At 32.2% G+C, this 18,622-nt stretch overlaps 1 protein-coding gene across 1 annotated transcript; it reads left to right on the forward strand.

The window, feature by feature from the left end:
- The first annotated feature begins 1,183 nt into the window (after nt 1-1,183).
- pofut1 (protein O-fucosyltransferase 1) lies at nt 1,184-17,871 on the forward strand. Its single transcript, NM_205718.3, is given in 7 exon segments — nt 1,184-1,381; nt 1,535-1,656; nt 4,167-4,349; nt 6,237-6,349; nt 11,604-11,796; nt 14,658-14,900; nt 16,927-17,871. Coding segments are annotated over 7 exon segments (1,188 nt in total). The 5' UTR covers nt 1,184-1,242; the 3' UTR covers nt 17,122-17,871.
- The last annotated feature ends 751 nt before the right edge of the window (nt 17,872-18,622 follow it).

The raw sequence follows: 18,622 nt of genomic DNA on the forward strand, positions 1-18,622 counted from the left end.
TATGAATAAATAAATAAATATGTAAATAAATAAATAAATGAGTAGATTCCTGCATATATAAAACAATAAATAAATAGCAAAATTATTTGTTCTATTTATGCAGAAATTTACACATTTATTTACTCATTTATTTATTAAATTGCTTATTTATTAATTAATTAATTAATTAACTTATTTATTTATTGTTTTTGTCCTCCATAAAACACTTGCATATTGTCATGGAGGACGGAACCTGCAAAAACAATAAATAAATACCCAAATATATAAATAAATGAGTAAAAAAAAATTTAAATTCCCGCATAAATAAAACAATAAATAAATAAATATGCAAATAAATAATAAAATTTATAAAAAATCCACAAACTCGTGCATAAATATTTGTTTATATATATATATATATATATATATATATATATATATATATATATATATATATATATATATATATATATATATATACATATACATACATGCATACACACACATATATATATATATATATATATATATATATATATATATATATATATATATATATATATATATATATATATATATATATAAACAAATATTTATGCACGAGTTTGTGGATTTTTATATACTTTCATTTATTTATAAGCATTTATATTTATTAGTTATTTTATTTATGCAGGACTTTACAGCTTTATTTACTCATTTATTTATATATTTGCATATTTATTGTTTTATTTATGCAGGAGTTTATGTATTTATTTACTCATTTATTTATATATTTGCATATTTATGTATTTATTGTTTTATTTGTGCAGTTTATGTATTTATTTACTCATTTATTTGCATATTTATGTTTTTTTGTTTTATTTGTGCAGTCTATGTATTTATTTATTTAGGCCTATTTGCATATTTATTTATTTATATTTATTTTATGTTTCGTCCTCCATATCAGCTGCTGTTCTATATGTTATAAAGGTTTTCGTTTACATACGAGGAATGCATTATTATAATTTGCCTGACTTTAATTAGACATTTAGTTCAACATAAATGCAAACTATAGTTTTTCCCAAGCTGCAGTAGTTTCTAAACTATGGATTGATAACAATATTCTCAAAATCCCTCTGTAAAAAACATTTGACTCAAATATAAAGAAAGGGGCAAAAACGAAATCGAAAAGGAGAAGATTAAAGCCTTTTTACCTTACCTTACTGGGAAATGAAGGGTTAACTTCACGTTCGCAGTGCATTGTGGGATAGAGAGTGAACAGCGATGGCGGCGAGACCAAAGCACCTGAAACTTTTCATTGTAACTTATTTGCACACATCACTCATTTTCCTCAATGTATTTATCGACGCTACAGACGTGACGTGGGATGAAAATGGATACATTCTGTACTGTCCGTGCATGGGTAATGAACTCAGGATACATCTGACACATTTACAGCTCAACTTTAACGAGAATCAGATGAATCTAGACATTTTACTGTACAGCCATAAAGCGCCTGTCTCTGTGTTGCGCTTCCGTAATAAACTTATCGTTTCATCGATATGCTCTTTTGTAGGTCGCTTTGGAAACCAGGTGGATCACTTTCTTGGATCACTGGCTTTTGCTAAAATGCTGAACCGAACTCTCGCGGTTCCGCCGTGGATTGTTTACCGCCATCACTCGCCGCCTTTTACTAATGTAAACACAACAACACGTCACTCATCTGACCACATTTCATATGTCATGCATCACACACACAGACTTATAGAATGAGCTTCTCTATTATAGAACTGTGGTTACACTTTTATCACACCTTTAATTTAAGTTTATTAAAATAAAATGATAACTTAGTTTGATGACTTTTAAACAAATAATTAATAAGATAATAGTAAGTTGACATTTGCTGTAAAATCTCAAAACATAAATTGACAGAGGAAGTATACATTAACATTATATTGAATCATCTGTTTATATTTTTCTAAACAACTAGCCACAGAGATGTAGGAGCAGAAAAATACTGATCTATAAACATTTGTTATATTGTAAATCAGGGAAATATACATGCGTTATGGATGTGACAAAAAAGCCCAAGTTTGCAGTCTACAACATATTTTGTAGAAATTCTGTGAATTAAACTGCAAAACCCGAAATAAATAATGCTCATCAAAAGGATAAGAGTTGTCTTTTTATACAACAAAAATGATTGATTTTATTTAATTTTGACATTTTTTAAGTTTTTGAGGGAAAAGCTTTGTTATGGATGTGACGGATGTGAAATTACCATTTGTATGACTTTGGTAAATCAAATATAATAGTTTGAAAACATTGACAGAGACATTTTAAAGTACTGTAAAACACTTGCCTGTGCAAAAAAATGTAGAAACGATTTCGCTATTTTGGTGAAAACATGTTTCTTTTCATGGCAAGTTTGCCATTTGCATGTAATTTCTCAGTAAATATACGTAATGTATTTTGGTGCATTTAAACAAAACAGATTTATTAAACTCACATATTTGTTGAAATTATATTTTAGTCACCAAACATATTCAGAAATTGAAAGATAATATAATTAAATTTAAGCTAAATATCACAAAAAAAAATACAACCCACAAAATTTCAACTAAATTTCCTCTATTAAATTTGTATTTATTATTTTTCTATAACATATTAATTTGGGTGTACTTGTTTTTGGACCGTTATTGTAAGTTATTTTGGTAGATTAGCTCCAGATTCAAAAAGAATATCACAACTTTCGGGTCACTTGAGTCTCTGGAGAGAGTCATATTGAACATCTATATACTTGTTCTCTACTGAAAAAAGGACTCTTCGCATTAATTTATTTCTCAAGGTTCCATCATGTTTCTTTGATTTAATACAGATTTTTAAAGTTGTGTTCTTTTTGAATCACCCTGTAGTGTATAGCTTCCTATTAAAAATACGAATTTATAAGATAGATTTGTGAGGGGTGTACTTATATATGATGAGCACTCTATGAATTATGCATGTACTGTTAAAATGTTTATAATATTTTGTATTCATATATATATATATATATATATATATATATATATATATATATATATATATATATATATATGTATATATATATATATAATTTTTACTTTCCATTTAACTTTTTGAAGTATTTAAAGAATACCTCAATTTTACTATTTGTTTTGAAATAAAAACAACTTATAAATAAATAATATTTTGTCCAAACTGGCCATTAGTTGGACAAGACCAGTGTCGTTTTATTATACATTTGAATATAATTTAATAATGCTTTGAATGAGGTTTTTTAATTTTTGATTTTATTTCTGTCAGTTGTAGTTCATTCACTCATTTTCTTTTTGGCTTAGTCCCATTATTAACCTGGGGTCACCACAGCGGAACTAACTGGCAATTTATCCAGCATGTTTTACGCAGCAGATGTCCTTCCAGCCGCAACCCATTACTAGGAAGACATTTGTAGTCATTAATTATTTTAGGTTTCCAGTGTAACATTTAATAGTTTTTTTTATTTCCATTTAATTTAATTTCTAGCTGTTTAGGTTTATTTTTATTTACGTTGCTTTAGTACATCTTTCAGGACATTTACCAAGGCAAGATTTCTAGTTTGTTTTTCGTCATTTTCATCTAGTTTGTTTTTTGTCATTTTTATTTGTGTATTTGTTTCAGATTTATTTAAAAGATCTCTGGAGTTTAAAATAGGCCTGGGCTGATAAACTATATTACATCTAATCGTGATAAAATTGATGTCAATAACAATGATAAGCTCTGAACCTTTTACTCCATACTATATAGAAATGTGCAAAAATGGGAATCTAAAAGTGTGTTGATATTAGAGATGTACCGAATTTTTGTCCACCGGAAACTTATCAACGGAAAATATGTTATGCCATTTAATGGACCCTCCAATTTTTCGTGGCTTCAGTCAATGTTGGGGTACTCTTTAAGATCTGGAAGTATTAACAATTTATATCAGAATATATATCGTTATTGTTCAACATGGAAAATAATTTTGAGATTGCATTTTTGTAATATCGCCCAGTCCTAGTTTAAAACCACACCAGTTAGCTATTAACTTGTTTTAAAACATAGTGTCTAATTAACCAGATAATGACCAGCTCTCTCACTCTAGTAGATGAGTATGTGAATAAGCGGATTATTGATGAAGCACGTTTCTCTTCTGCATCTCTCTGTAACAGGTGCATGTTCCATACAGTGAGTATTTCCAGCTGGAGCCGCTGAAGCAGTACCACCGTGTGGTGAGTCTGGAGGACTTCATGGAGCACTTGGCTCCTAAACACTGGCCTCATGGTCAGAGAATCGCTTACTGCTTTGAGTCCGCAGCGCACAGGAGCCAGGACAAAAAGAGCTGTCCTATGAAGGTACCATGTTTAAAGTTAACATTATATTTTTTCTCAATCATTTCTTTCTGAATGCTGCACTTTAGAGCAAAGCATAAACGAGTACTCCCTCTCTGATCTCTCTTTTAAATAAATGTTTTATAAAGATTATTACAATAATCTATTAGTGTATATATGTTAGATTAGTCATCACCAAAGCCAAAACTGGAACTAATATAACAGAAAACTTACGATCACGGTTATAAATTTAGTACACCCCAATTAATATGTTTGGGAAAAATATAAAATTTTAACTTTAAATAAACTAGAAAAAACAAAAAAAAAATAAAAAATAAGAGAAACATAAAAAAATGAGTTAAAATTTTTGAGTTTGTATTTTTTATTTAATTTTTTGGAGTAACTTGTTTGATTTTAAATGTATCACCTTTCTATTACTAAAGATGTGACCAAAATCTTATTTGAATAGATAAAGCTGTTTAATATAAATGTTTTGATTAAATGCTCCAAATTATATTGACTCTATTAACTGAAAAATGGATAAGAATATTCATTTTCAAAAGTTGTGTACTCATTTATGCGGGACACTGTATACAGGTGAAGTCAGAATTATTAGCCCCCTTTGAAATTTTTTTTCTTTTTTAAATATTTCCCAAATGATGTTTTACAGAGCAAGGAAGTTTTCACAGTATATCTGATATTTTTTCTTCTGGAGAAAGTCTTATGGTCTTATTTCAGCTAGAATAAAAGCAGTTTTTAATTTTTTAAACACAATTTTAAGGTCAAAATTATTAGCCCCTTTAAGCTATGTTTTTCTCAATAGACTACAGAACAAACCATTGTTATACAATGACTTGCCTAATCCCCAATTCTGCCTAGTTAATCTAATTAACCTAGTTAAGACTTTAAATGTCACTTTAAGCTGTATAGAAGTGTCTTGAAAAATATCTTGTAAAATATTATTTACTGTCATCATGGAAAAGATAAAGTAAATCAGTTATTACTAATGATTTATTAAAACTATTATGTTTAGAAATGTGTTGAAAAAAATCTTCTCTCTGTTGAACAGAAATTGGGGAAAAAATAAACGGTAGGCTAATAATTCATCATGAGAAAGTTGCAGTCTTGACAATGTTTACATTTTGCATTTAATTTAGGAATATATTTTCTAATTATTTATTATGTTGGACCTGCAATCATTAGTTTTTGAAAAGTGTTTTAATAAGGTTTGCTTTGTGTTTCTACAAGTAAAGATAAATGAGAACTATAATCACATTTGAAGTAAAGAGGAATATATTTCTGTTTGTTTCTTTACTTTAAAATATAAAAAAGAAATAGTCTTTTACATGTGGTCAATATATATAAACTATTAATTGATTGAATTTGCAGAAACGGTACTATATGATGTGTATATGTATAGTTATCAGGATATGAGACAGCTTATGTTGTGATATTAAATTTTGTCATATTGCCTGGCACAAGTGCACTATATAGGGATAGTTCACCCAAGAAAAAACTCATCACCATTTACTCACTCTTCACTTGTTCCAAACCTGTTTGATTTTCTTCCTTTGAACACAAAAGAAGATATTTTGAAGAACGTTGGAAACCTGTAACCATTGACATCAACAGGTCAGTTGGAAAAACAAGTACTGTGGAAGTCAATAGTTAAAGGTTTCCAACATTCTTCAGAAGAAGTTCTTTTGTATTCAACAGAAGAAATTAAGTCAGACGGCTTTGGAACAAGTAAAGAGACAGTAAATGATTACAAGAGTTTTCGGTTTTGGGTGAACTATCCCTTTAACTATGCAAAATGAGCATGGCAACACTGCCATCTATCGGACTTTCAGCAGATTTGCATGTTGTATAGACTCATGACAGTGCACTTGTAATGCATGATGTCTGCTGCAGGATGGAAATCCTTTTGGTCCGTTCTGGGACCATATTGGAGTGGACTTTGACCGATCCGTTCTTTTTGGAGGTCTTTCATTCAGCTCCTACTACCAGCCACACTGGATTAAAAGGTAAGGTTCACACACAAACAGTGCCCTTCACTAAATATGAGCAAAGAACACTGTGAAAAATCTCTTCATTGTTTAAAGAGATAGTTCTGTCAGCATTTACGCACCCTTTACTTTTCCTAAACATGTTTGACTTTCTTAGCAGGTTTACTTTTAGGATATTTTGAAGCTGGAAACCAGTAACAAATACTTCCATAATATTTTTTTCTACAATGGAAGTCAATGGTTACAGGTGTTAAGCTTTCTACAAAATTTCTTCTTTATAGTGTTTATCAGAAGAAAGATACTCAAAAAAGCTTTGAAACCACCTGTTTCACGTGTTTGTGATGTTTAAAAGGGTTTAAACAAAAGATGTAACAATCTTCTTCTTCTTCTTTGGCCTTAGTCCCGTATGGTTGCGGGGTCGGCTCTTTGGAACAAGTCCTCCATTTAGACTTGTCCATATGATAAAGACTTTTTTTTAGACATTCCGGCCGGCCTGTCGTCTGGGCCTATCACCCTCATACACTCATACACTACGGACAATTTAGCCAACCCAATTCACCTGCAGCATGTCTTTAGACTGTGGGGGAAACCGGAGCACCTGGAGGAATCCCACACGAACGCAGGGAGAACATGCAAACTCCTCACAGAAATTCTTGCTGTCAGGCGACAGCACTACCTACTGCGCCACTGCTTCGCCCAAAAGATGTAACAATAATAAATGGAAAAAAGAAATAAACACTTACAATATTCTCTTAAGAACAAAAACAGTGAGTGTAAGCCAAATAAAAGAAATGAACAAAACAAAACAATTCTTAAGTCTAAAGTCTAAACTAGGCGACAAAAAAAAAAATAATAATAAAATAATGAAAATGAAACCGATATCTTCAGTGCACAGGACACCAGATCTAAACGAATTAAACTACAAAACTCAAAATTACACAGTGGGCAAAACACTCAAACTAATCTAACAAAAATCAATCTAAACTAAAACAACAACGTCATAAGGCTCAGCTTAGAATCACACAACAATCATCAAAGCATTTACTTAAAGCCAACAAAGTTTAACAAGAGATAATAAATCCCCAATAGCCTAAGCATGTCAAAAACACAAATTGCAAGGAGCACAATAGTATGCCGAGGCAGAGCGCACACCACACACTGATCCGTCTGTGCTTTAAATCCTCACGGCTTGTCCGGGGATTGGTGGAATTGGCACTGTTGTAATGATGATGGACACTTAACTGAACAAATAAGAAACCTAAGAGTGGAGTAAGAAGAGGAGTGAAGGGTGAGGAAAATAAATACGCAAAAAAAAACTAACATGGAACATGACACCACCTGACAAGTAAGTAGTGAGTACATTTTCATTTATGAGTGAACTTTAAACTACTCATTTAATTCAGTCATAATATCAACTTGAAATCTTAACTTTGATTTTATGGTGATGTTGGCGACACCAGATTGTAGTTTTGCAGATTTTTTGACAACAGGACCTAAAATACTTTCTACGATTGTACAGCTGTGATATTTAAAGATTTTTTCAACCACTAAAACCATCCTGCTGACAGTTATAAAAACACTGACTCACTTCCTGTTCCGGGCTGATTCATAACACTTCCAGCTGATTGGACTTTCTTAATTTTTGTCCTGATGGTGGGAATAGACTTTTTTTTTTGTTTGTGCTATTATCTTAAAGCCACTTCATTTTTTGTTGACATTTTGACGTAAATCACAGCTACTGTATATATTTGATCGTACTGATTGTTATGAACAACAGGAAAAATTGTCCTTTTTTTTACCTCATAATCCAGTGAAACAGGAGGTCACGGTGTACAAAAATAGGGAAGGACTTATCAAAAAAAATCTTCTCTTATAAGTTCATAAAGATGCACCTGCCAATAATTGTGCACACGTATTCAGGCTTCGTACGGGCGCTGGAAATCCTTGAAAATGATTGAATTTTAATGTAATTAGTGATTTTAAGGTTTGGAAAGTGCTTAAAAAATAATACTATCAAAAGTAATTTCATATTCCTAAATAGGTAAAAATAATTTATCATTAAATCTGAGCCCTTTGAAATTAAAATAAATATAAATGTAAGATAAAACGTAAACATAAAGAAAACAAGGTTACACTTTACAATAAGGTTCATTAGTTAATGCATTTACTAACATGAACTAATGAACAACACTTGTACAGCATTTATTAATCATAATTAAACATTTACTAATGCATTATTAACATCCAAGTCCATGCTTGTTAACATTAGTTAATGCACCATGAGTTAAAATGAACGAACAATGAACAACTGTATTTTCATTAACTAACGTTTACTAACATGAATAAATATGGTAGTAAATGTATTGTTCATTGTTTGTTCATGTTAGTAAATGCATTAATTAACATTAACTAATGAACCGCATTGTAAAGTGTGACCGAAAACAAATAACATCTGATGTAGTGTGATGAAGTATGTGTTTATGAAAATTTAATTTGTCTAACTGGTAAAGTCCTGCAAATTGTTGTTAATGCCAGAGGTGTAAAGAGTACCTGAAAACCATACTTGAGTAAAAGTACAGATAACTTACTGTAAAAATTACTCTATTACAAGTTTCAAGTCACCAATTCCAATAAGACTTGAGTAAAAGTATTAAAGTTTCCGATTTTAAAAGAACTTAAGTTTTTACTCACACTAAATGTAGGCAAAGAACACCAAGAAATGTTTTATTTCCTAATAAAGAAATTTAATTGAACACCTCAATGTTTAAAATGGCAGAACAAAATAGATAAAAAAAAAAAAATAGAACAAAAGTTTCAGTCAAACTCAAATGTCCAAAAAAAGTAGTAAAGCATAGTAAAATAAGATTCAGAGCTGACTTTGATGTGATCCTCTCTCAGTCTCAGAGGGGGGCAAAGTTTTTATTTTGAGTAGTTTTTCAATTGATTAGGATGTTTTCTCTGTATTAAAATTAAACTGTTATTTTTCAACTTAGTAAACTATAAATAAATTCAATATAAAATACATCACAAACTCACAGCTAAATGCACCTGATGCAAAATGTCATATCAGTAACTATTAACTTTTGGTAATAATATGCTTACAATACTATTGTAAAGTCAGACAAAATTGAACTAAATTAACATTAAATAGACTTTTACCTCAATGCGTTTTCTCAAATTTGATGATAAATTCTTAAAAGCGCTTATTTTCGTGGTTCGTGGCAAACAAAGTTGACGCGGCATCCTGTAAGAAACATTCTGTATTTCGGCAAATGAAAACATTTATTTCAGATAAGGCCATGGATGGTCATCAGTGCTGGCAGCCTGGCACTGCTTGATGTGCCAACTTCGTCTTCACCATTGGCTGCAGCCATGTCGTTAATTAAACACCTGGTATTAGGCAAGCTGCTAATTCACGTGATTTAGCTCATAAATAGTATACAGTACCTTTAGCACACTTCAATTGGCGATATTGCCTCGTCCGCCTAACAAATTAGCTGTGGTAGATAAAGATGCCGACTTGTCGCACACAATCACAATGTAATGAGTAACCGTAAGCGTCCGTTCAAATGTAGTGAAGTAAAGATTACATATATTCAATCAAAAATGTAGTCTAGTAGAGAGTAAAAGTTGCTTCAATTTTTGATACTCAGTACAAGTACAAAGTAGCCCAAAGAATACTTAAGTAACAAAGTCCATTTACTCAAGTACTTTACACCACTGGTTAATGCACCTGGAAAGTGTTTGGAAAAGTCAAATCAAATCAAAATCAAGTCAAATCAAGCGTACTACTGAAAGCAACCGCAGATAGTTCACCTCAGATCTTGAAAATAAAATAAACTGTTTGAAATTGAACTTTAGGACTGTAAAATAATGCAAACCAACACATCTCTGTGATTTAGCATCTACAGATAATCTATTAGATTATAAACCTTACCATTTCATGAGTGAGTGCATTATATTGTATTAATATTTCTGCCGTACTGCATCTGGTGCACAGCCAAACTGCTTATATAACTGCAAATCTTGTCATGTAGCGTGTTGTTAGGACATGGGGTCACAATGTGACCTGCTCACCTAATGTTTACGTTCGTAATATTTATATTATTTGCTAATTAATAACCACCTCATGTGGTCTCATTTCAGAGTGTGCTGCTGTCCACCAGAGGTCGCATTTGGGTCACGGATGCATTCTTTGAGCGCCTTTCTGACTCAATTAATAAAATATGTGGTTTTCCAAACCAGGCAACGCGGGGTGCTGTAATATGATTGGCTCAAGTGGCAGTGGGCGGGTTAAAAGAACCAAAACAAAGACAGCGTTCCGGCACATAACTGACATTTTCCAAGCAGAATATCCAGCTTTAGCATTGTTTTACTTAGCAGGTTCCTAAATATCTGCAAACACGTCTGAGCCAATAGCTTAATATACATTTTAATTAAAATGTATAACTTTATTGAAACAAATAACAAGTATGAAAGTTAATTGTCATAAAAGTGTGAAATGTTTATGTAAACAATTGTTTTTATGAAAACATAACAGAAGAAATGGTCATTCATTCATTCATTTTCTTGTCGGCTTAGTCCCTTTGTTAATCCGGGGTTGCCACAGCGGAATGCCCTTTCAGCCGCAACCCATCCCTGGGAAACATCCACACACACATTCACACACATACACTCTACGGTCAATTTAGCCTACCCAATTCACCTGTAGCGTTCAGGCACATAACTGACATTTTCCAAGCAGAATATCCAGCTTTAGCATTGTTTTACTTAGCATATTTCTTAAATATCTGCAAACACATCTGCGCCAATAGCCTAGTGGTTAAGTGTGCCTACATATAGCACCATGGTGCTCACGGCAACCCAAGTTTGATTCCCGGTTGGAGGTCCTTTGCCGACCCTTCCCCTCTCTTTGCTCCCAACTAATTCCTGTCAATTTTCTGCAATATTCTGTCTATTAAAGGTTTTAAAAAATAATGATTTTTTATTAATTAAAATAATAAATAAATTTATGCTATTTTTATGCTTTAGAAGAGTAAAAAATTTACATACAGCACCTTTAAATTTGACCTTTTAATAAGCATAAGAATCGGCATGTTTAACAAAGATGTATGGTTTTTGATAAAGTGGTTGCATTTGCAATTTTTCAATGAAACAGAGTTTTTCTCTCATATTTACCAAGGGTGTCAGTGTCATTGAAGGGCACAGTAAATATAGATGATTGGATTCATCATGCCTCAACCTTAAATTCACTCATTTTTGAACTCGACAGGTTTCCGCCAAAGGAGCATCCGGTTCTTGCTCTTCCAGGAGCCCCGGCGCAGTTTCCTGTGTTGGAGGAGCACATTGGTCTGCAGCAGTTTGTGGTTTGGTCTGACAAAATTGTACAGGAAGGAGAAGGTCACATCAGAAACCTGCTGAACAGACCCTACGTGGGCATCCATCTGAGGATCGGCTCTGATTGGGTGAGTTCTGCATGTCTGAATCTACAATTGAAGAGTTGAAATGCGGGTGGCATCTGAGATTTTCTTTTAAAAGGAGCTTTTTTATCAGCCTTCAACGTTTCTGCTTAGTTATTTAACTTTAAATGGAAATGAAAACAACCTATTTATCACCATACATTTTGGGCTTTATAGGGTGTCATAATTAATCTATTTCTAGGTGTAGCAATTAAGTGTAGTACAAGTAGAACAATTGACAAAAAGCCATGGAATTTTTAGAAAATAACGTATACCCAAGGTACTCCGCTTGGTATTATTTTGTTCTAATCATTCAACAACCTGTTGTCAATTAATCCTTATAAATGAATTATGTACAATAGGCACATGTATATATTGTGAATATGGACTTTTATTTTGGATGCAGTGATCCATTTCACAACAACTATTAATAAAAATTTGCCATAACAGTAATAAAACCAATTTTAGAAATGTATTAATAGATTATGCAGTGCGTTATTTTATATAATTATAATACTATTTATTATTATTGTTTGGCTTTGTTTTTTATCAAATAAGTCTGTCTTGTCTTGGTGGACATAAGAGGCTTCAATCAAAAACTATTTAATTAATTATGCTGATAGCAAACTTATGTATACATGTTTATTAAAATGTATAACTTTATTAAAACAAATAACAAGTATGAAAGTAAAATGTCATAAAAGTGTGAAATGTTTATTTAAACAATTTTGTTTTTATGAAAACATAACAGAAGAAATTATCATTCATTCATTCATTTTCTTGTCGGCTTAGTCCCTTTGTTAATCCGGGGTTGCCACAGTGGAATAAACCGCCAACTTATCCAGCAAGTTTTTACGCAGCGGATGCCCTTCCAGCCGCAACCCATCTCTGGAAAACATTCACACACACATTCACACACATTCACACACATACACTCACATACACTCTACAGTCAATTTAACCTGAACTCTACGGTACACTCTACGGTCAATTTAGCCTACCCAATTCACCTGTACCACATGTCTTTGGACTGTGGGGGAAACCAGAGCACCCGGAGGAAACCCACGTGAAGGCAGGGAGAACATGCAAACTCCACACAGCCAACTGCGCCGAGGTTCGAACCAGTGACCTCTTGCTAACAAATGGTTAAAACCGAGTGGTTCAGAGGAAAGTATAAAGATGTAAAATAACAATGACTTATTTTGGAGTTGCACTGCAATCTTAAATATTGTTTTTTTTATTTTTTGGTAAAATATTTGTTTAATATTTAATAAACTGATTCTTGTATGTTTTTTCTTGTGTTTCAAAAATGTATGGCTGTACTCTTTTATCGTCTTGAAAAAACATTTTCAACCCAAATGTAGTTATCATTTATTAACTTATTATTTTTTTCAATCAATTTTACATAATAATGATCTTAAATAAGAGGTTCTCAAACTTTTTTCACTAAGTACCACCTCAGAGAAAAAGTGCCTCTCCAAGTACCACCATAATGACCAGTATTGAAATACAGTAGCGTAGTAGGCCTAATTATGCAGCCACAGCTATGTCAACCACTTTAAACATTAGAAATAGTTTGAACATTAACACTGTACTGTGCTTACAGGTAACAAATAACTAAAATGTCAACGTTTAAATTAAAATGTGGTCTTAAAATTAAATTAAAAATGACACTGTTCTTAAAAAGTAAATAGAAAACTGCTGTACTTAAATATAAAGTATTATCATAAAGTAGCCTATTCATCAAAACCTAGAAATATTCGTTGGACCTCATAATTAAAAGCTATATGTCGTCATATTCATATATAAACTCTTTTTGATACATTTTGAAATATATGATGCATGTACAGTTGAAGTCCGAATAATTAGCCCCCCTGAATTATTAGTCCCCTGTTTTTTTCCCTAATTTCTGTTTAACGGAGATAAGACTTTTTCATCACATTTCTAAACATAATAGTTTTAATAACTGATTTATTGCATCTTTGCCATGATGACAGTACATAGTATTTTACTAGATATTTTTCAACACACTTCTATACAGCTTAAACTGCTTTTTTTCAAGCCGAAATAAAACAAATCAAACTTTCTCCAGAAGACAAAATATTATCAGACACATTGTTAAAACTTCCTTGCTCTGTTAAAAATAAAATTAAAAGGGGGGCTAATAATTCTGACTTTAACTGTATATATGACTTATTTCATTCATTCATTCATTTTCTTGTTGGCTTGGTCCCTTTATTAATCCGGGGTCGCCACAGCGGAATGAACCGCCAACTTATCCAGCAGGTTTTTACGCAACGGATGCCCTTCCAGCCGCAACCTATCTCTGGGAAATATATGACTTATTTTTCTTTGAAATCTAAACATTACTTTGTATTTTAGATATACTGTACTGTACTGTACTGTAATTTAATTTACAAATTTAAATAAAAAATTTGATCTGCGTACTGCACATTAGGGTAGGCTTTGTGTATCAGAAAGGCAAATTAAACTATATCTGTCCACATTGGGAAATAAAAATAAGGGATACATCCCCAACAACCATTACAAATATGGGGAACAAATTGGCTTCAAATGGTAAAATACATAACAAACATTAGAAAATTGAAAATAAAATAGGTTTAGCATATTCAAAAAGGTTTAGCATATTCAAATCAATTTACTCACCACATCGGTGTTATCGTACGCATTAAATGGTTAAAAGGGTGTTCTTTTTTAGCTTTAATTATTCAGCTGTTCTTCCATGTAGCACTAGAAGTAAGCCTGCGTACAACTAGTGGTACATCTACCACAGTTTGTGAACCACTGCCTTAAATGATATCTTCTTGACTGTTCATTTATCTGTTCTCTTTTACCTTTCCACACAGCAAAACGCCTGCAAGCTGTTGAAAACGGGTGATACTGGTCCACACTTTATGGCGTCTCCACAGTGTGTAGGATATGACCGTCAGACTGCTCTGCCACTGACCATGAACATGTGTTTACCTGATCTGACGGAGATCCGCCGAGCTGTGAAACTCTGGGTGAAGAACACTGGTGCTCAGTCTGTATACATAGCAACAGACTCAGAGTCGCACACCACAGAGATTCAGAAACTCTTCAAGGGCAAGGTGAGATTAATAGAGATGCTTGTTTTTAGTACAGAAATAACTGCAAAATAAAATGACACGTGAGATTTAAAATTTGCATTCCTGAAAAAAAAAAAGAAATTAAAATTGTGAGATGTGGAATTTTGAAGAAAAAGATGACAAAATGTCATGAGTATAAGCTGTAAACTCCTAAAAATCCCAATTGGAAGATGGTAAAAAGAGTGGCAACCAATTCTAGTATTGCAATTCTGACTTGGCACTTCACTACACTTGGCAATTCATAGGCAATAAGTTGTAAAAGTCAGATTTGCAAGGTAAATTAAAATGTAACAATTTAGTATACGCTTTCGCTTTGAGATATAGATTTAAAATTAGGATGGAGAATATCTGAATTGTAACTTGGAAAGTAACAATTTAAAGTTCTGAACTGCACGCATGAAGTCTAAAATTTGAGGAAACATTTAGTGCCTTATCATACACTCTGCGCAATGTGGCACAAGGCGCGACGCAATTGTTGTTTGCTAGTTTCAGCTTGACGCAAGAGTCTTTTTGACGTTTTCCGCCACGCTGATTAAATAGCAAATGCATTTGTGCCCATAGGTGTTCTGGTCTAAAAAAGGAAACGTGTTGAAGCATTGCAGTCGCATTGCTATTTTGAGAAACTATAATAGATTTTTCAATAGACCAGAACAAAGCCGGTCTAAAGTCCAGCGCAGAGTGCGTAAGTTGTGCGCCTCGCTTGCACACTGCTTAATACACACAAGATGTAGAGCAATATGCCAATATCTTTACATATGAAAAATAATTTAAATATTAAGGATATATATCAGATATAATAAGGATATATATAGGATATAAATATAAAGGATTAAAATATTACAAAACATATTATTTTCTAGCCTACATAAATAAAAAAAACTCTGCCTTCATGCCTTCTTCATCTCAGGGAGCTTTTAATTTATTCATAACAATTTGCTTTTGTATAATGTTATTAATATTAGCAGTAATATTTATTATATGCGTATTTATATTTGTTTTATTAAAAACTAGCTTAGATTTGTTCACCTGTCAGGTTTTATATGGGGCACAGCATGTGTTTTATGATATAACTCAGGTTTTTGAGCACACTTCATTATTAATGGTCATTTATTTGTTTGCTGAAAATTAGAACTGAATTTAGAAATAGTTTTGAAACAAATATTTGCGCTAAACAAGCAAAATTCATTATTTATAGGCTAATTAATGTCTGTACGTACAAGGTTTCCCTGTCCACGAGAGCAAAAGTGAAAGTAAATAATGAAAATAGCTCATCTCTCATTCTTGCGCTGTAGATGCTCTGTTTAACTGTTTTCTTGCTAGTGAAATGTTCAGTTTTTCCACTTACAAAGTCTGTCATGTAAATAGCAAATGTGATATGGTGTGACGCAACTGACTTTTAAAGAGAATGGGAAATGAGACTCTGATTGGTTTATTCCCAAAACACACCTATAACTCATTAAGAAAATAAGCTCAACCCTTTTAGACCATGCACCACGGCGCAAAGTGGATTTGTCCATCCTTATATTAGCAAAAGGGGATTCTGACACGCCCCTAATGTGTTTGCGCCTTGCGCTTTGCAATTTGCGCATGGATCGTCAAAATAGACCCCTTAGTGTTTATATATTGCAATTCTGACTTTTTTGTTGCAAGCAGTAAATAAAGCAATTTTGGAAAAACTGAGAGTTCAAGATTTATGTGGATGTGAAATCATAAAATGAGCAGTATTCCTGCAATCAGAATTATGAACCCCTGAATTATTAGCCCCCCTTGTTTATTTTTTCCCCAATTTCTGTTTAACAGAGGGACAATTTTTTGAACATTTCTAAACATAATAGTTTTAATAACTATTAACACTTTTCTGATAACTGATTTATTTTGTCTTTGCCATGATGACAGTAAATAATATTTTACTTGATATTTTTCAAGACACTTCTATACAGTTTAAAGTCATTTGAACTCAGAACATGAACTGGTTACCAATATAATATTGTTGACGCATTTTGCGCAGGTGAAAGTGGTGAGCTTGCAGCCGGACACTGCTCAGGTTGACCTGTACATCCTCGGACAGGCTGATCACTTCATCGGCAACTGTGTTTCATCCTTCTCTGCCTTTGTCAAAAGAGAGAGAAACATTCACGGGAGACCCTCGTCTTTCTTTGGACTGGACTACCCTGGAAAAAAGAACAGAAATGAAGAACTCTAACGAATCTAATGAAACTCTAATGTTTCTCATTTGTTTTTGAACAAGACAATTTGGATACACACCTCAAGTACGTAAAGGAAGGGAGAAGTTGATTCATATCTCCCAATGTTGCACTACTAGCTGTACTTTGAGCAGTCAAACCAGAACCAAATTCTCCATTTTGTATTACTGCAAGTTTCTTCCAGAAACACATCAGGGTTTATTGTGACATATCAATTGATTTGTACTGGAATGTTTGTGTAGACTCATTCACAATTTTCGAGGATGGAAACTGACCTGTAAGGGTTAGGAATGCTGGAAACCTGTAACCATTTACTTCATAGTAAAAACAAATACTATGGAAGTGAATGGGTACAGGTTTCCAGCTTTCTTCAAACTATCTTCTTTTGTGTTTTACAGAAGAAAGAAACTCAGAAAGGTTTGAAATGGTTAAAAAGTGAGTAGATGATGATCGGATTTAAATTTTTGGTTGAACTACTGTATCTTTTATGGCTGTTTAAGCACCTGATGATGTTCTGCTCTTTTGGTTTCTAAGAATGAATACTGGAATGTGTCACTAAGTAATTCTGAATGTATGTTATGCAAACCTTACCATGTCTTATAATAATGCATGTTGACTTTTTTTTGAAAGTCAACGTGAAACCAAATGGCAGAAATGTTTTATTGTTTTAAGCTGTTTGTTAGTAATTTTGTACAACTTTAAATAACATTCCTCAAGTTAGTTTTTCATTAAAAAATATCCAGCAGAAAGCTTTGTGCATTTATGTACCTTGTTTTTTTTATGATCTATATTTTTTGTGTTTAAAATGTATTATAAAGGAGTAATTGTGGATTTACAACATTTAAAACATGAAGTAATTTTGAAATAACTTTTATTGTCAACAATTCTACATGTATTTGATCAAAAATATAGCAATATACAAACTGAAAGTGCAGATAATGCTGAAAAGTGATGTTACAATTTGTGATCAATTTTCTTTTTGCACTTTCTAAATAGTCATAACTAATTTTTGGTGACACATGAACCTTTAGAAATAATATAAGAATTTTTTTTATCAATATTTAAAACAACTGTGATATTTGAGGATTCTGTGATGGTTAGAGCATTTTGTTTTTCAAAGAAACAAAGTTGTAGCACTGTTTATATCTTTATCCTCACTTTTGATCAATTAAAAAAAATATATTATTTTTTAGACCAAAAGAGCAAGAAAACAAAAAACAAAAACCTGATTCAAACCTAAGTAGTAATGTGGCAAATTGTTATTCCAGTAAATATTAATGGTAAATTTAGTCTATTACATTTTCCTTTTAGTTCAACAAGGTGAAGATGTGTGTACTACATATATATATATAGATGCAAAAACCTATAAAAGCCATTTGATATTTTTTCTAAAATTAGCATATTTCTCCAAATATTGTGTGTTGGCTCAGTAATTTTACATTTATCGATGGATAAGTTTGTTTCATTGCCTTTTAAGTGAAATAACATAAACATAGGAGG

The sequence above is a fragment of the Danio rerio genome, chromosome 23 (assembly GCF_052040795.2).
Source record: "Danio rerio strain M-AB ecotype USA chromosome 23, GRCz13ab, whole genome shotgun sequence".
Classification (NCBI taxonomy): Eukaryota; Metazoa; Chordata; class Actinopteri; order Cypriniformes; family Danionidae; genus Danio; species Danio rerio.